The sequence below is a fragment of the Lonchura striata genome, chromosome 18 (genome assembly GCF_046129695.1).
Source record: "Lonchura striata isolate bLonStr1 chromosome 18, bLonStr1.mat, whole genome shotgun sequence".
Taxonomy (NCBI): Eukaryota; Metazoa; Chordata; class Aves; order Passeriformes; family Estrildidae; genus Lonchura; species Lonchura striata.
In genome coordinates this window covers 10,072,191-10,092,467 of record NC_134620.1, presented here as the reverse complement: position 1 = coordinate 10,092,467, position 20,277 = coordinate 10,072,191, and the positions used below count along the sequence as shown (strand labels likewise).

Here is a 20,277-nt window from a genome sequence, read left to right as displayed (position 1 = left end):
ATAAGCAAAGGTACAACTGCCACAGCTGCACCAGTGTCACTGTGTCCCTGCACTGTCCTGCAGCAAATTTTTCTGCAGATCAGTTAAGCAGTCTTTCATTCAATTATTGCCTAATTAAGTGAAAAACAAGAACATCATCCTTTGTTAACACTTCAGTAAATAATTGCAAGCTTTTCTCTCATTATATGACAATCTTTCAAGGCATCTGTTCTTTCTCATCACACATCTCCAAATATTCTTCCAATCAGGGTGCCACAACATCACTGTGCAAGATGACAACCACCACACTGGGTCTAGCTAACAAAAGCTCCTGCAGTCATCTATTTGTGACTCACTACACCCTGGAAATGGCAAGTCAGGAGCTTCATCACAGTCCATGGCATTGAGTGGGAGAGTCCTGCAAAGCTCCATTCCCCATTTAACCACACAATGAAAAGGTGAAAGTAAAAAACTTCTGAAAAATGAAACAATTAGGAAGTGCCTTTTTCTGGGAACGTGCTGCTTTCACAGCAGCATGACAAAGGTTATTTTGAACTTATTACTTCCACTGGATTCAGCTGTAAGTAATTAAATTTAGTCACAGAAGTCTGATCTATAAATGGAATGTACAGAAGCAATTGACAGAGCTTCCACTGGATCAGGAAGCAGTGGCCTGCTCTGTTTGATGTAAACTGCAAAGAACATTATTTATCTTGCATGAGAAGTCACAGTAACATGGTCCCTTTGCAGAGACTTGGTTTGAAAATTACAGTTTTTAGTGAAGAGAGTCACAGGTTATAAATTCCAGCCATGCTCTGCTCCTTCCACTTCAACAGTCTCACGGGCAAAAAATACAATCATATAACACAATTTAAAAGGACTGTTTTGGCTCCTGTTCCACACTAAGAAACCACATGAAGGAGAAGTTAATTAAACATGCAAAAGATGGGGTGACTAAGCATCAAGATTTTTAAAATTATATATTTTGATACCTCATTTTGGTCTGTTTGGAATCTAGACAAGGCAGAACCCAATGGATCTGTGAATCCAGTGGGTCTCTCTCAGCCCAGCCCTGAGCATGCACTTTTTCACTCCTCAAACCACCACTGTACAACTGGGCTTGATCAGGAAAAGCTTCCAGAATTGTGTATCCTGAACACAGTGGTGGGGAGATGCAGCTTGACAATATTTGCTGAGGACACCAAACTGAGTGAGGAAGTGGACACTTGGGAAGGGAGAGCCAACCTGCAGGAAGACCAGGATAGGCTGGAAGAGTGTGCAAACGATTTTCTATCCTTCTCCACAGGCAAAAACACTGAAGTGCAGCACCAACTTGTGCAGGAGAAACAGCTGAATCCTGCTCTCCCTTGTCAAGAAGATGAAGAGCTTGCTAGAAGTGAGATGTGGCACATGCTCATCGAATTTGAATCCCCATCTGGAGCTGCAGCCCAAGTAGCAGAAGGTCATGGCAGTAAACTCCTCTGTGCTCAGACATCAGCACTGCCATCAATATTTCAGGGCTCTCCTTCATGGTACAGGCAAGGAGAACAACCTGCTCTTTATCATCTTTCTTTTATTTCACAGAGGAAAGCAGAAACAATACTTTGTTAGCAAGTGCAACACAATTAACAGAGTAATAGTGATCAAAACTACTGCACCTAGTAAAATCTTTGCTTGGTTGTAAAGAGTTCTTTACACTAATGGCATTGTGCAATGAGGTCTGCAGCAGCTTGGTAGCCATTAGCAATGATTCACTACCACAAGGCACTTCTCAACCAACATATTCAGGAATCACAATTCTGAAAGCTTTTCCTGGTCAATCTCTGGGCATAAAAATATGAGAAAAACAGAAGATCTGTGAGGAATGAGCACAGATCCCCCCCGCATTGAATATAATATAGAGAATTGTTATAAATATGTTATAGGGCATTTACTATCAGATGTTCTAATTTTTTCTATAACACAAATTGATATTTATCATTTGTTAGGAATGTGCTAGGGCCATCCCTTACTGGGATTAAACACACAGATTCTGCACATATTCTTTTGGCTTTCACAATAATAACTCCTACTGTGGCAAAATTGCAAACACACAGCCAAGCTCTGAAAAATGGCCAGGTGATAGTTTTCACACGAGACAGCCTACAGCCAGAAAATAAGTCAAGCCTACTTTAGCAGATCAAGAAATCCTCTAGCAGTCTCTTCAGGAAACTACTTTGAGCCTGAAGCCACTTAGGCCTGCCTAGGACAAACCTTTTTGAGGACCATCTTGGTATTTGCATTCTGACGTTGTGTTAGAAGTCTCTCCATAATAAAAATCAAACCAAAAAAACCACAACAAAATTTTTTACCAGAAAATACAAAAAAACTCCTGCCCGGGAAAACCTGCCTCAACAAGATTGCCTGCTTGTCAGCCAACCATCAGCTGCTGTTCTACACCAACACTGGCAAACACCATCTCAGATACTGGGCACCTCTCACACCAGATCCTTCCTTTGAGGAAAGCAGTTTATAAATAATGATGCTGACATGTAATTCTTCAGCTATGCATTTCATTTACAGCTGGGAGATTCTGTATAGCAATCCAGAGGAAAAGCAGCCAACAGCCACCATATTCACAACTAGAAAATCTGCTCCATACCCAGCAGACACAGCAGTTCAGCCACAAGCAATTCTCATGCCACATGCAGCACCTTACACCTGCCACATCTCATCTCTCGTCTATCCTAGAGGGGGACACAGCAGCTACAGACCTGGGTAGCAGTAAATGTTTCTTCAGTAATGCAGTCCCATTTTAAAAAAATGAAAAAGTAATTCAGCAGGGGCTGGAGGTTTCAATTTCAATCATCTCCCCTTTGCCCTTTCACGTGACTGCTCCCAAAGGAAATCCTGCTTGGAGGCATCACTATTTCATGTACCCAAGTCAATAAGCCTCTGCTCTGAAATACACAATACCAAGAGAATACACTATCCCAATGTCTTTAAAGACACCCATCCCCACCCTACACACACAGACTGATCCTCTTTCCTGCACACACAAGGCTCAGTACATCTCCTGCCAAGCATCTCCTCACATCAGGTGCACTCATGACCTGCCTCATCTCCCCCAGCTCCTCCTGGCTTGTACCAGACCCCACATGGCTGAGCACAGCCCCCAGGAGCAGGGACAAAGCTGACCCACAAGCACAGGACACAGGCATTGCCTCAGACAGGTTATTTATTATTCCCAGCCACGCAGGAAAAAACAAGAGTGCTACAACAGTTTATACTGGCAAAGATATGTTATACAATGTAAAAGATTTGCTTTAAACTATCAACAAGGTAGAAAATGATGACAACAACCCTCCTCCCAGGCTTTGGTATTATAAGCAGGTGGGAAAGAAAACTTTCAAGCCACCACTTCAGTTAAAATAGATCTTTAGCTTGAAGGCAAAGAGATTCAGCTACAACTGAAGTCTGGAATTTTCAAAACATGTTTTGCATTTATTAAGATATTATTAACATCAGTAGAGAAGATAACCAGTCAATTCATACAGCAGCCTAGACTCATTTAAAGGTTGTTAAAAATGCAATTCAGTGGCAGAGGAATGTAGCTGCCACAAAATGCAGAGCACAGACAGCTGGCAGAAGGCATGAAAGCAGCATTCTGGAAATATCATCTAAAATAACACTGATTTCTGCAATTGCTGGTCCTGGAAGTAAGGTCCTGGATCCCACTTTCAAGTAAACAGTCCAAACTGTTGAACCAAAGCAACACAGCTACTGAGTGTGTGAGTATTCATCTTCTGAAATCCCAAGTACCTGCAGCAGGACAGAGGCCACAGAGAGGTAACCTCTTCTCAGCCTGATCACATTAACCTGATTAAAAAGCCAGGAAAGTCCTTTTTCTGACAATTCATTGCTCTCTGTTCAGCAAGTCCCACCCAAGCTGGATGGACCTTGCAGATTCAACTACAGATGCCAAAGGGACATAAAACCAGAGAGACACTGCTGCACCAATCTTCACTTTACATTCCTACCTCTATTTGAAACATTTTATGTGTGTTCATCATTAAATTAAAAAGCAATAGCTCAAGTCACTGGATTTACAGCAAGGTACAACTGAACACCCAAACTCATTGTTGGGAAATTTTCCTATTTAACAGCTGTTTGCCTCTTTCTACTGTAATTCCATTGCCCTCATCATCCCACATTGAATAATCTCTCCTTGACACATCCCCGTTTATACACATTCCATAATCACAGACTTTTATGTTCCCCACTCAGTCAGTTATCCAAATGATACAAATTCAGCCCCTTTGATCTTTCCTCATACATCAGTCCCTCCAGGCCCCTAATCACTTTTTTCACTCTTCTCTGAACTGCCTCCAGTAATGATGTGATTCTAATCCTCTGAAAGGAGAGGTTTTTGGCTCCAGTTCTTCCCACAGATGCAAGCAAACTAATTCAGAGAGACTCCACAAGCTCTGTGCGTAGCACTGTCACCAGCCACCACACATAGTGACACCGAAACAAAGATGGAATTGCACTGTAAATGCTAGAGAGCCAGAAGCTAAAGGAACCACAATGAAAATTAAAACAATTAACTAATCAGTGCTTTATACAGTCACCAGGACTTTAGGACAGTTTCCTCCCAGATGCTCAGAAGAAGCCAGGGTGACTGTCCCAGGGTTTTAGAGAACTACAGCTCCTGTAGCAGCTTCAGGATAAATAAAGACCCCAAGGAAATGATGCACAGAGCAAGGCCCAGCCCTGCCCACAGCCTGAGAGCTGTTTCACAGTTACCACAGGACACCCTGCAGCAGCTGCAAGTGATATGAGCCCTGCTTATACTGATCAAGTGCCTGGCATCCCACCAGAGGAGGAGACACTATTCACACCTCCACCCTCCACCAAAGGCCCTGGCCAGCGTGAGAGCCTCCAGAGGCTACAGCAGACCTGTCTGTCATCATTCAGAACTAGTTTTGAACAATTTCCAAACTGAACTACAACAAACTGACTCCAATTTGAAAGCCAGTAAGTAAATAACCTTTAAATTCTATCCACAGATGTGTTGCCTGATTAGTGTACTCTTTGCTACAGTTCTGGCAAAGGAAAGTACATCAGAATTCACATGACTCCTGTTGCAGAAAACTTCCCATTTTAGGCACAGGGATTATACTGGGTCCCCAGTCATGCTGGAATTACAGGTATCCCAAGCTGGATCCCATGGGCACACCACCACCTCTCCTATAGTGAAGATACAGATCTCCTGACTTCTTACATCATGTGAAAGCCAGGAGAAGCCTTATGCAAAAAACAGATGGCAGAAACAGCTCAAAATGCTGCATTTAAATGCTTAAGAGGTATCAGAGTAAGAGAGAGACAGCTCGTGTTGGGCCACAAAGCATTACATCTGAGACTGTGTGTCTGGGAGGGCACTGTGCTGTGAGCATGGAGAAGATGGAATTCATCAAAGCAGGATTCAAACCAGAAAAATGTGATGGAAGCAGGATGATGGGGATTGCAGGCACAGCAGGAGCCGCCATCTCAGCACCACTGTAATGGCCACTGGTGACGCGTCTCCATGGCAGCGGGACTGAGGTGGAACCGCTGCCAGAGAAGGGACAGCCCCGATCCCAGGGGGACAGGAGGCCAGGCAGGACACACTCCAGTAGTGGCAGATGGCTCTTTCCCTCATATGTTCCTAAATGAGAGACTTGAGATAAATGGAAATGAAACCACTCCTGAAGTCAGTCCACAACAAAGCCACTTCCTGAGCCTCAGCACCTCAGACTTTCCCCATCAGATGGAGGCACAGGGCTGCAGTAAAAACCCCAGGATAAGAACACCTGAAACAGGTCCAGGTGAAAACTGGGAAACTGATTTCAATGCAGCTTTAAGTGACCTTTTGCACAAGACAAAAGCAACAGTGCTGTCAGCATTCAAAGTGTCTAATGAGGTCAGGCTGAACACCTCAATAGATTCAAGGCTGGTGAAGTGAGAGCCTGAGATTAGCTCAGTTGGTTAGAGCATGGTGCTAATAATGCCAGGGCCATGGGCTTCATCCTCATACAGGCCATTCACTTAAGAGTTGGACTTGATGATCCTTCTGAGTCCCTTCCAGCTCAAGACTATTCTATGATTCTGTGAAAGAGTATTTTCCAACAAAAATAAGTATCAGACAAGGAAATGCCTGTGTCCCACTGGAACACTGTTTTCAATTGACATAGCAAATGAAACAGCAGCAAACACAAAGAGTGGGGAGACCTCCTTGTAATGCCTCCACCCATTGTCACAACCCAGACAGACATGGGGTACAGCTTCAGGTGAAGATAGTGATCCTTTGGACACTGGGTGAAATGGCACAAGACACATTTTACCTCCAAAGGGATGAACCAGTGCATCTGTGTACACAGCACCATTATCTTGGGGTAGGGTCCAGAGTTTCTAGGATTTACTACAGAAGCCACAGACTTTCCATGGAAGTAGATAGTTCAACCATTGTCAGGACCATAAGGACTCCAGCAGACTTGTTAATAATGTCTCTGGAAACGACTGCAAGATTTGAGGTGACTTTTGCTGCAATGCAAATAACTACAGATTAACATAGCTAACACTTATAATGGGGTGAATCCTAGTTTCAGCTATTGGAACAAAAATATAAATCAGTCAATGCTGAGATGATTAACAAGATAAGATTGGGGTTAAAACTAGAAAATCTATTTATCTGTTTAAGAAGTAAATGTGGCACCAGGCAGGTCATCAGTCTTAAGCCTCTAGGGTTTAGATGCTCTAAGCAAACAGGAGACTGACCAAGGCAGCCAAAAGCTCTGTGTGAAGGCTACTGGATCTGTTACTGCCTTGCCACATCACAAGGGACATTATTTCTCCCTAAACTCAGCAGTGAGCCACACATCATGCCCTGAGCTCCCACTGCCACAGACTCAATGTACCACAACCCCTGGATGGGGTAGGATCTGGGAAAAAAAAGCTAGTAAAAGGTTCAACATACAAAAATAAGCACAAAGAAAAAAACCCAGCATTTAGAATGGCAGATTCAATTTCATGTCTATATCTTAACAGCTGCAAATTCAGCTCATAACAAAAGTTTTAGTCAGAAAACTATATTCACCCATTCTGCTTGTCCTAGGCTGCATATATGCTTGTCATTCAACTGTCACATTTATCCACTCACTGTGTATTGTGACAATAATTGTAAAGAATTTTAATTATGCCTCAGAAGACACATCATCTCCAGGAGAGATAGACACATGGTCCACCTGCATATTTGAGTCTAATTTCCCTCAGGAAAATGTTCCTCTAATGCATGAATTCAAATCAGACAGTCTACTACATAGAGCAACATGCCAGACTGCACTAATTGTTAACAGTTTGGGGTTTATCACGTCCTGCTTTTTAAAGCCATGTACAGAACCAGTCAAGATTGTGAGAGCACAAAGACAGCCTATTCAGAGGGATGCCAACCTACAGAAGAAAACAAATGCTGAAGATGGGAAAATAAAGACAAAAAAGACAGTGATTCAACCTGTATCCCAGAGCCTCAAACTTAAACATGACTGTAACTAGGCAGTTCCCATCTCAATGCCATCAAGTCCTTGCCTGAGATCAAACTGAACAGGGCTTTTTTTTGCTGCAAAGACCTTCGTTTTATAACAGTGAGAACCTAAATGCATTACTACTCTTCCAGGACTTCTTCTAGGCATTGAAGAAAACTAGGGGAAAGTTTAAGTAATTGTGGCTTTGGGGAACTTTGTATCTCCCTCACTGAGTGCCTGTGCAAAATATTAAATATTTCCCTACATTTCTTTACCTACCAAAACCTAGTCATTCTAAACACTGCACACATCAATATTCAAAACAAAAGACCTCTAGATTTGGAAGAAAGAAGATTTCATAGGCAAAAGGCTGCAAAAGAACAGTACCCAGTCCACTGGAGCTCCTCCTTACTAATTATCCCAGAGTGTCCATTTGCTATGTAACCAAGGGAGAAGTGTGTCAGCCTGTGGCAAAGCTGTCTTCAGCAGCTTATGGAATGTTTCTCCGAGGCCTGATGCAATTAACTGCCAGTAAAGTGCTGAGGCAGGCAGAATTAGGAAGCTATAACAAATCAAGTATATAATCCTACACCATTTACATTTAAAACAGCTGAATTGCTTTTAACTCACAGAGCTGTAGCATGTTTACAATTTCATTTCATCTGATCTAGATGTCCTATTTCCCAACCAGGACAAGTAAAAAAATCCAGTCTCAAGGCCAAAAGGAAAAGTCTCAAAAACAAAGTACAGCTCTCCAGAGCTTCCTGACCAGGTGGCAAGACTGGCCATCCTGAGCCACCAGCACACCCTCAAAGTCACTGCAATCACTCAGAACCACTAAAAAAACCCCATGATTATCGCAGAAGTTCTTGTTTAGCTCAAAGGAAGTTTAAGTAATGTACAATATAGAGATTTCTGGGTCCAGGAAACACTTTCCCATAAAAACAAGCATGCATAAACTCCAACATTCTTGCTGTAATATCCAGTTAGCTGCAGAGAGAGCAAAGCAACTGCTGCTAAAGTGTTATAAAGCTTTGTGGTAGGAGAGGGGGGAGATATGAGGGGAAATGGACATTTCCATAGACCTGAAGACTTGCAAAGAGGTCTATTAAAAAAAAAATCCAACAAACCACAAACACAGACACAAACCTGCTTCTTAAAATACAGCAGAAGCAAGGTTTGACAAGATCTTAAGCTTATCTACAGTGTCAGAAAAATAATATACACTGCTCAACATTAATGTCTTCAGCAATCCTGGTATAAAATGGTTGGGCAGACCCGGATCCAACAGCTACTGAGGATGATGGAAATTTCTCCAACTTAGCTGACTTTTAGCCTGGACTGTTGGATGGACTTTGCTGCTACTGCTCAGAAGATAATGCCAATTAGAAAGGAAAGCAGCACAAGGAATCCACTAAATGCTTCTAACTTCTGCCAGCTACACAAATTAATGTCTAAGAAAAAACATATAAAATTGACACCTGTACTCTAACAGCTCATCGCCATCCAAGCAGCTGCATTACAACTGGGACACCCTGTGAGCAGGTGCTGACAGATTTCCCTGATTCCCACAGCTGGCCTTCCCACCCTTCCCCAGGACAAGACCATGCAGGACACCCAGGAGAGCTGGCCTCGCTGCCCAGCACTGCACAGCCATTCACACTGCTTTAACTGCAAAAACAAAGCTGATTTCAAAGGATCATGGACTTGTTTAGAGCTACCCAAGCTGGAGCACAGCTGGGGCTCATGCCCATATGGCAAATTTCTCTTTTTAATCTAACTTTGATAGTGAGATGTGTTAAATCTTTGATTTTATTGGCAGATACTGACTGTATTTGCCTAACCTCTGAAGCCTGATGATTGACAGTGTTAATGTACTTTTTAATAGATGAAAAGGGAAATGACAGCTTTTGGCTCACTTTCAAGCACATTTCTTCACTGCAAAATACTCTACAGATCAACCTGCTTTTCATACAACCTAAGAAATCTATTCTTTATAGTGTTGCTAATAACTGATGGCATGCTGAAGAAAACTGTAGCTCAATAGGAACACTTACTGTGGGAGCTACTTTACTTCCTGAGAGGAAGATGTTTTCTTCCTTTCTTTAATCTCAGCTGCATTGATCTGATCTTAGAAAATCCCAGATAGAAGTTAAACATTACTTCAAAATGACTTCTCAACTCCTTCTACACCAAACAAAGCTTACACTCTGACTTTTCAAGTGCAGCAGTTATAAGAAGACACTGGTGGCTCCAGCATCAAAGATGATCTGTATGGACTGCTGAGGGACTGCACTGTTCCACATGAAGGAAACTGCTCACAGAACCCTTGGTTCTCTGGTTTGGTCTGGAAGGGACATTAAAGCCCATCCAGTTCCACCCCCTGCCATGGGCAGGGACACCTTCCACTACCCCAGGCTTTTCCAAACCCCATCCAACCTGGCCTTGGACACTTCCAGGGATGGGGAAAGTCACAACTTCTCTGAGCAATCTGTGCTTCTCAGGGCCTCAGCACTCCCACGTGGAAGAATTTCTGTCAAGTCTGAAGAGGGGCAAGCTGTGTTTTGCATTACATATTGTGAGAGACTGGCAAAGGTGTTTCTCTGCCCAAATATCCTTGTCATGAGTCTGCATCTGAGCAAGAGCTAATACTCAGAACCCAGAAATTCATGAAAGGGCTTTCCAACCATAACAGAGTAACATTTCTATGGAAAATGGGATGGTGCCAAGTCATAGGAGTCTCTGCAAAGGCCTAATTAACATGAATAACACAGCTGGATATTTTATGTATCACTTAAATCCCTCCTTTCTGCCACTTAAGAGCAAAAATATGGAGGTTAATTCATGCTTGCTTAGGTGTGATTCCACTTTAAGAGAGGGCAGAATAGTCTCTTGCAGTCATCCATATAGCAGGCACACGGACAGCCTGTCTAAATGGAAGTCACAACATAGCAGGTTTGGCAGAGAAATGTGAATAGTTGCCAGAGTATCAGAAGAATTGCCTTTCCTTCCATTCCAGACTTGGGTTTCAGAGTAGATGAGCTGATATCATCACCTTTCAGGTTACAAGATAATCAGAAAAGGAAAGAGTAATGGCAAAGTACAAATGAAAATACAAAGAAATCTAAAAGAAACACAGCATGGTTTACCAGGAGGTCAGACAGTTGGTTTTATCCCTCTGATGCTGTTTAGTTCAGAATACATTCTGGCATGCTTCCTTACAAATACACAACATTTCAATTAATCTGAGGTGGCAGCAGCTCCCAGCCCTGCACAATCCCCTTGAACCCTGCACCAGAGCACTGGCCAAGAGAAGCATCTTGGCTACCAAAGCCTCTGCAGTGTGTTACCCTGGGCTGCATGTCCACCAGTGCAGCACTGAGCCCGGGCTGCAGAACCTGCCCAGCTCCTGAGGTGCCAGCTCAGCTCAGCTCAGCTCAACCACCACTGCAACACCAACTGCTCTGCTGCTCCATGGCAGGCCAGACTGCAGCTGTGTCCAGGAAAGATTCAATCACTCGTACAGTAACCACAAAAAGTGCTTCTACAAACTGTTTTCCATTAAAAGGACAGAAATTATTTGCAACTGAAGCCATTATGCTTCATTCTGATTCAGAGTTTCAGACTGGCCTATCCCATAAACATTCCCACCTTAGCTGTGCAATTTTGTTTCAATGTAGGCAAGAAGCTGTACAAGCCTAGATCTGGGTTATTCAAATAGCTGTAGGCACTGAATTGTTAGTGCTGCCCTGGAATGCATATATTCATAGTTTGCAAAAAATTGTCACACTTATGTTCAGCTCACAATCCTCGTTTATTCCATTAAATGTAGAAAGCTACTAAATAATAAAAATGAGAATAAAAGAAACAATAAGTAACTCTGACAGAAGACCTGTATTTTCATATAATGGAAAAAAAAAAACAGCTATTTTTAAAAACATGACTTACTACCCTCTATTCAAAAAAAAAAAAAAAAATCACATCAGTACCAGCAAGGCTCAGAGTGCAGAGAGGTGCTGAGGAGCCAAGCCCCTGCAGCCAAACACTTTCCAAGGGTCCCTCCCAGGCAGCACAGCCCCTGATCCACACAGTGCCTGCCCCAGGATGAGCAGCTCTGACCAGGCAGCTGTGCTCCTGGGGAACAAACCCAAGCTATGCTGACAGCCCAATCCATACACTTTAATAAATATCCCAGTAGGAATGTTACTGACACTTTTAACTGTGGCTAACCAAAGCGTAATGGTCTCAGAGATTGCTCCAATTAAACTGATGACAAAGACAGGTATTTTATTATTTATAAAGCCCTGGTTTTTGCAGCTTAGGAGAAAGCAATCTGAGAGCATTTGCCTATTCATTACTCCAAACGTTTTCAAACCAGCATCTCTGCAAAAAAATCCTTTTATGCTGGGCTTCTGCTGTTACCACACATTAGGGCCAGTTATGAACCACTGCGTTTGCCCCACATAGGGAATCCTTTTCCATTCCTCCAGAGGCAAGCTGTCCTTCCCAAGAACTCTGTGGCTGAACCAGTCCATCCAACCTGTATCAAGGAATTCTACAATTTCATTTTGCTTGTATTTTCTCAGATTTGTATGCTTAGCTGCTCCTGTCAACCTAATATTCCAAGTTCCAGTTAAATATACTTAGCAATACAAGCTGCTGCTTCTCTTACAAATTGACCCAGGAATTCCTATTACAAGGGTTGATTTACCAGTGCAGGGTATTTCTGCTTAAGTAAAGTAACACAGAGAAGAATGTTACAAATATACTAAAAAGCACTGATGTCATTTGGCAGCTGAAGACTTCATTTTTTTCCAGAAAACATTGTGAAGTGACATTGAAACTAATCAGAAAGACTTCAAATTATGAAATTATTTTCCAGTGTTCAATTCAAATATGGAACTCTGACAAACATGTACAAACACAGCAAGCGGATGAGCTGTGCAGAGCAGTGCTTACAAATCCAACCTGACTCCAGGGTGCAATGCAGGAACAATGTACATATCATACACCCTTGCTATAAGTGATAAGTTCTGACCTTAGCCAGCATCACATCCTCTTCTTTCACCTTCACCTACATCTAACTTCATGCTCATTTTTGGTTAGCTCTTGAAGTAACAGACCCAGTTTAAGAGAAGCTTTGTGCACATCATGGATTCTTCTAAACCAAAGTAAGCTCTAGTAGAAATTCAAATGGATGAGCAGGACTGAAGGGATTATTTTAGGTATATCAGAAGGTTACAAGGCCAATATACAGGAATTAAGGAAGATTGCATTAATCATCTAAAAGTATTCAAATATTGCAAGTAAAGCAATTCCACTTCCTAACAGGAACAAATTCAACCAATTTTCCTTGTAGAAATTTCCATAATTACAAGTAATAATTATCTTCTACACTGAAATTCTGCAGTACAGCACTTACTGCAAAGGACATTCCCATCAAATGCTCTATTTAGGAAATAGAGGAGGAATATTTTCTTGGTGAATTCTATGTTGCCATCACATTGATTAACCCATGGATCTGTTCTGCCACAATATGTATCTATCTTTGCTAACATTGCCACGAATTACCAAGCCCTACTTAATGACTCTATCATTAGGTTTTTATAAAAGCCTAAAATACACAGATTTTTAGAAGTGCATGCAGAAGAAGAGGAATAGATCATATCCAGAGATTACATCAAAGGAAGATCAGTTATAACACTGCATATTGGACATACAGTTCTTTTCTGCTGAGTGAATCAAAGGCTCCAAGACAGCATTTGCATGTGCATTCCTTTTCGGGCAATAAGGACAAGTATGGCAACAGCTGCTCCAGTATTTGCAAAAACTGTATAAATGCAAACAAAATACCAGAGGTTACGAGAAACTAATATTTGCATTTGTTGCTTTTGTGCACAAGGAAAATGTCTGTCAGCTGTTCTCCTTGTGCATAAGGAAAATGTCTGTCAGGGACATGTAATGTCAGTTATTCACCATTTTTCATAAGCAAATATGTACAAACCCACATCTCTTGTGACCAGCTGTGGGAACAGCATCCACTGGATTGCTGCTGCCCCTGTACATCTCTATTATCCTAAAATATCCCAATTCAGCCTTCCAGCAGTACAGCAAAACAGATCCTGCTCCAAGCCTGTGGAAAGGGGAACACAATGTTCACTGATCTTCTGCAGCACCTCGGCCATCAGTGATGGGCTGAGCTTGCTCACAGCACAGCATCTTCCAGGCATTGCAGACAAGAGCTTTCAAAGGAAGTTAATCAGAGCTCACAACTGACCCAACAGATAAACAGTATTATCAATATTATCAAAAACAGTAATATTGCTTATTAAAGTCTTTAGTGTGCTGAAAGACTTTAAATGGCCACAGGTGAAAGTCAATCACCCATACAGCAGGAGATCCTGAAGCACAAGAGATGACAAAGGTAACAGCAATTTGATAGCGAGGGATAAAATGATAATGTCTGAGGGGACTGTCCCCTCAAAAGCTGCTGGGTCTTTGCTGTACAGACCAAGAGCTTGCAACACCAAGCAGGTGTTGTGTATCTTTCTCTGCCCATAAGACTGGAAATGAAGATATAGAAACTCTTATCAGATATAAAAAAACCTTAGAGAATGTACTGCAGTTATAAAGTTCACATTTCACTACAGAAATCTGTGGGAAATGGGGTAACACCTATCAGGATTTTGCAGGTTTTCCTACTGGAAATATTCAAATCAGTCCTATCCCCACCCAGTCAGCCTTTCCCCTTGAGGAGGTGCCCTCATGCTCTCCCCTCTCTGAAAGAAGCCTTTTGATTTCAGTCATTGTTAAGAGGAAGGAAGGACAGTGGTCCATCACAGCAGAACAGCGGATTACCAGCTCAGATCGCTAAGAATTCAGGCATAACATCATTCCAGAGCCAAGGACTGTATTGCCTTAAATGGAAAAGATCTGCAATATTGAACAGGTTAGGAATACTATCCTTTTCTGTTTATTTAAGCATATAAGAGGGTAGATTTAGATTCTAAAAATCTCAAAAAAAAAAAATAGGAAAGTTCGTGAATACTTCTCTGATAACTGCCAGTTATGACAGTGGAGAAAGACGAAAGGGTGAGAAAGGAAAGGAAGAAAAAAGGGGGAAATACTTTTTTAAAAAAATTAATTTGCTTATTTTCACTTAATATGAATAGAATTCTGGAAAATTAATTTGCTTTTCCAGCTTAGAAAAATCATGGCATTTGCCACATCAGTCAATCCTCATGCAACCAATTCCAGTGCTGCCAACCTGCCCAGAGAAGGACACAAGGTCAGCTAAGCTCATGCTCCTTTGCAGGAATTATCAGCCTTGCAAGCATTCCCCAGTCCCTTCCCACAGCATAACCCATTTCACCCCGCAATACAGAGTGAAAAAGTGACTTTTACACCAATAGCCCACCCAGGAGCCAGCCCATTCCATTCCCTATGGAAAAGGACTCTACAGCCGGTGACATTTTAGCTGCAATACAATACAGATTGCAATCACTGTAGATTCCCCACAGTGCTTGCTTGTAAGAGTCACACAGACATCATTACTGACAAGAACAAGGTCACAAAAAGGTATTTCATTGTTTCTAGTGAATAACAGAGGCTGTCCCAGGAACCCAAATACTCCCATTCAACCCCACTTCAGCTCCGAATGGCACAGCAAGAGAACAGCTCCTCTCCCATGGAGAACATGATGCGTGCCCAGATTCAGTAGCAGCAGGGACAGATGGAGCCAGGAATGGTGGCACAAAGTCACAGATTACAAGAAAAAAATAAAATAAATCTGAGCTTTTGAATCCTACTAATACACAGTGACCAAAATGAAATGCACTATTCCAGTCTCCTGCATGTACTGAAAATCCAAACAGAGGGCTTGGACATACCATAATATACAGATTCAGATTTCAAAAAACAAATACAGATCTCCAAGAGAGTAACTTATGGCAGAGAGATAATGAGATTTGCATGAATTTACTAAGAGCATATTTTCTTCTGCACTCCAGGAAAACTGAAGAAGCTGTTTGTACACAGAGGCATTACACATGAATGAATCTTCTTACAGAAATGTTCTTGGTAAATATGCCTAAATTGTGGCAGTCGGGAACAAAGAGATATCTCAGCCCCATGTTGCTATTGATGATTTACTGAATCCTTCATTACATTCACACCCACCACAGTCAGTTCAGGTTTTGTCCAGCATTTAGTCACAGAATTGATTAGCAATTGACTTCTATGTGCAATTTTGTTTAGTATCTAAACCAGCTGCTGTTATCAGGCTCAAGCAGGCAGAATTTCCCACACTGCTCCTTAAAAAAAAAAGGGTACATTTCATAAACATGAAGCACCACTTCAAACAACTTCTTGCTGGCTTGAGCAGTTCAGAAAAAGTGCTCTCACCTGAACTCCAGTACCCCATTATGCACTCACAAGTATAATGGTATTTTTATTATTATCCATAGATTCACTATTCTGGCGTTAGCATACATGACCACACCACCATCCACGCCATTCTTTTCTCTCCTTAGCCCAGAGACTGCAGCAAATCCTAGCCAACAACAGGTCAGAGCAGCCCAAAGCAAGTCCAGGGCAATGGGAACCCGCAAAAATCACCATTTCACTGATGAGGGAACCATTTGACCCCGCATCCTGCAGGCAGCACACATGGCTCTGCCAGCAAACTGTACCCTGGAGCCAAAGGAAGCGTCAAAAAGAGGTTTTGATACAAGGAAAGATTTAGTTCCAGACCTATAAGAACTGTCAGCCTGCCCTCAGTGCCAGAGAAGATCATGGACCAGGTCATCAGAGAAGGGAACAAAGCTGGGGAGGGGACTGGAGCAAATCTGATGAGGAGCAGCTGAAGGAGCTGGGGAGGCTCAGCCTGGAGAACAGAAAGCTCAGAGGGGATCTTCTCCCTCTTGACAACTCTCTGAAAGGAGGCTGTAGCCATCTGAGGGTTATTCTCCTGAGTAACAAGTGACAGGACAAGAGGAAAAGGCCTCAAGCTATATCAGGGAAGGTTTAGGTTGGATATTATTCAAAATTTATTCATGGAAAGAGTTGTCCAGCCCTGGCACAGGCTGCCCAAGGTAGCAGTGGAGTCATCATCCCTGGAAGTGTTCAAAACCACGTGGATGTGGTGCTGAGGTACATGCTTTAGTGGTGAACAAGGTGATGCAGGGTTGACAGTTGGATTTGGTGATCTTGTCCAAACATAACAATTCTATGATTCTATGTAATTCCTAAAAACTGAGCTGCTGAACACACTGACATGACTGATTTTACACTTTTCAAAAAATATGATCAATGTAAGGAATCAGTCATGGCTGTAGCCAGACCCTGTATAATTAATTACTGGCTCCTGAGATGCTGTCAGTGCAGTTGTGTTCACCCAAAGGCAGGGGACGTCTCATGCTGGAATTCCAGCCCGACTTCCCAAGGCAACAGACTCACACACTGAGCTGGCAGCTCCTGGCTCCTGGGCCCAGTGCCTGTGTCCCAGGGCACTTGGCCAGCATGGACCTCACTCTGGACTAGAAGAAAAGGATGCAGGGGGAACCTGGAAGGAAGTGGAGCCAGAGGTGAGTCACCAAGGTCCACAGGAAAAGAGTCTTTATTAGTTCTGATGCTTGTGGGAAAAAAAAAATTAGTAAACAACAGTCATTTTTTAAACTTAAAAACACACATGGTTTACAACCGGAGTATTTCAGTCACAAGCAAATTCAGTTTTTCACTTGCTGAAGGCAAGAGAACCAGTTACACATTCCAGGCAATAGCTGTATCTGTGAATCACCAGACAAAGGCGCATACTCCAGGGTTACACACAGGACTAATAAACTGCATGAGATTCTACACAGCACCATTTCACAGCTGTGAAAGCAAATATCTCTCAATGAGCAAAACACCTTAAACATTTAATAATAAAAACATGGGTAAAGCAAAAGAACACGAGTATAAATATATAAATCAAGGGAGACTCCCGATTCAATGAAGCAGCACATGCATTCAGCTCTCTTATTTGGGCATTCAAACAGGGACAAGGCAGGCAAATGACTTCTCGGAAGTCACTTGAGGAAAGGACCAGCAGTGCTGCCCTGTCTCATTTTCTGTGCTACTCAGAGCTGGGGCAGCAGAACCTCCTGCATGGTCTGCAGAGCCCCTTTCCTGAGGCTACTCTGTGCAGCACATGACGGCAGCACTGCAGCGGCACCGGGCCAGCAGAAATCCCAGCCCTGCTCACGTGAGGCTGCTGGCAGCACGGACCAAAGAACCTCTGCTGAGATTCCCTGGGACTACAGCTGAACACACAAGCTAGTCCAACATGAGCATAGTTTGCATCACATCAGGAACAGGAATTATTGTTTTGCTCAGACAACTAAGATGCCTGACAGTTCAGAGAAGTTCAGCTGTCTCGTGTACCCTCTACACAATCAAATGTGACTGCCCAAAATCAACTCGATTTGGACACAGACAATAATGCAGAGGAAAAAAATAACCATATGACATGGTGATTTAAGCATAAGTGGGTGAGCCAATACTGCCGAGTGAATCCTGACACTCTGAACAGAATCTTCCAGAGCCGAGGAGTCCAGCCAACAGCCAAGAATAATATTTCAGTGGTTCAGTCAATACAGCTGTAACCATGGCCTGGAGGGGTTTCCACAGCCGTAACCACAGGAGTGACTGCACATTCACTTGAAAATAGTAAAAACAGACATTTAAAAATCTACAGCTTGTAGACATCTTAAAACCAGTTTGAAAGGAGGCACGGAGGGACCTGAAAAACGCACCAACACTCTCACCAAGCTTGACTGTCATCTGTTTATCCTTCTTACGAGACAATGACTTGAAGTAAGAACTCCCCTCACTAGGTACAATCACTTGCTTGAAAAAAACCTGAAGGAATAGCTTCAGACTAGCTGAAAAAAGATGAGGAACCCGTGTACAAAGCCTGACTGATCAGCCGGAGCTGCAGTGGCACAAGGCACGTTCCAACCAGGACAGTCTAACACCGTTTATTCGTGTCTCACACTCACAGCCAGAGACACTCTCATGCTTTTCACATATGATTTCTATTTCTTCCCTGATGTAAGACACAGTATCACACAACATGCTACAGAAGGAGCCCTGCTGGTTCAAGCAGGCTTTCCCAAACGAAAAGAAGAAAAAAAAAAAAAAAAAAAAACGAAAACCCAAAACCAAACAAAAAACCAAAATGGATAAAAAACAGAAAATAAAAAGTTTAATAGTCCACAGCTGCTGGGAGCAAAGGGTCACTGCCGCAGAGGAGCGGCACAGCCCACTCGGTTTGCTGGGTTTTCCCTTCAAAGAATATCCATAAAACACGCTGCCAAGCGCCATGGAAAAGCGTCCAACGCCGCGGCCCCGCGCGGACACCGCGCACCGCCCGGCGCGGGGCCCTCCGCGGGCACCGGGACCCTCCGCGGGCACCGGGACCCTCCGCGGGCACCGGGACCCTCCGCGGGCACCGGGACCCTCCGCGGGCACCGGGACCCTCCGCGGGCACCGGGACATTCCCGGGCACCGGGACCTTCCGCGGACACCGGGACCCTCCGCGGACACCGGGACCCTCCGCGGGCACCGGGACCTTCCGCGGGCACAGGGACCCTCCGCGGGCACAGGGACCCTCCGCGGGCACAGGGACACTCCGCGGGCACCGGGACATTCCCGGGCACCGGGACCTTCCGCGGGCACCGGGACCCTCCGCGGACACCGGGACCCTCCGCGGGCACCGGGACCTTCCGCGGGCACCGGGACCCTCCGCGGGCACAGGGACCCTCCGCGGGCACAGGGACACTCCGCGGGCACCGGGACATTCCCGGGCACCGGGACCTTCCGCGGGCACCGGGACATTCCCGGGCACCGGGACATTCCCGGGCACCGGGACCCTCCGCGGGCACCGGGACCTTCCGCGGGCACAGGGACCCTCCGCGGGCACCGGGACCGCGGCCCCGGCGCCGCCCGCATCCCGCCCACGGCTCGGAGCGGCGGCGGCAGCTCCCGCCGGGGCCAGGGGAGCGCGAGAGGGAGCGGGGCGGACCCTGCCGGCACTCACCTTCTTCCGGGGCTGCCATTTCATCATATTTGTAGAGCGGGGACGTGCAGCATCAAGGTGGCGCTGGGGCGGCGGGCGCAGCGGGGCCGCAGCCCGCGGTCATGCTGCCCGGCCCCGCCGCCAGGCCCGCGCCGCGTCCCGCGGGACAGCAGCCGGCCCGGCCGCGCGGGCCATGGGCGGGGGCTGTGCCCAGCCGGCGGCTCCGCCCGCACCGGTCACGCCCGGGGCCCGCGGGGCGCGGCCGCTCCCGGGCGCATCGCGGGCGGCGAGACCCGAACCAGGACGCGGCCCCGGCCCGGCCCGCCCGGCGCGCGGCGGCTCAGGGGCGGCCCCGGCCCGGCCCCGCCCCGGCCCGGCCCGGCCCCGCCCCCGCCGCACGCCAGCCCGCGGCGGGCGCGGCCGCTCCGCGCCGGCAGGGGGCGCTGCGAGCGGGAGCGGCTCTGGCGCCCCCTGTCGGTGTCACCCGGCACGGGGACAGCGCGTGTGGCACTGGCACAGGGGACAGCCCGTGTGGCACGGGGACAGGGGACAGCCCGTGTGGCACCGGCACAGGGGACAGCCCGTGTGGCACGGAGACACGGGGACAGCCCGTGTGGCACGGGGACAGGGGACAGGCCGTGTGGCACGGGGACAGGGGACAGCCCGTGTGGCACGGGGACAGCCGCAGTGTCCGGGCACGGG

The 20,277-nt window shown here is 45.2% G+C and overlaps 1 protein-coding gene across 2 annotated transcripts in view; it reads right to left on the bottom strand.

Moving 5' to 3' along the window:
• Positions 1 to 19,692, bottom strand: part of TTC28 (tetratricopeptide repeat domain 28) — a 78,806-nt gene extending 59,114 nt beyond the window's left edge. For both annotated transcript variants that reach the window (XM_021544728.2, XM_077787206.1), the window contains exon 1: positions 19,597 to 19,692. In XM_021544728.2, the coding sequence (XP_021400403.1) occupies positions 19,597 to 19,623 (27 nt within the window). In that variant the 5' untranslated portion in view covers positions 19,624 to 19,692. The remainder of the gene's footprint in view (positions 1 to 19,596) is intronic.
• Between the last annotated feature and the right edge of the window lie 585 nt (positions 19,693 to 20,277).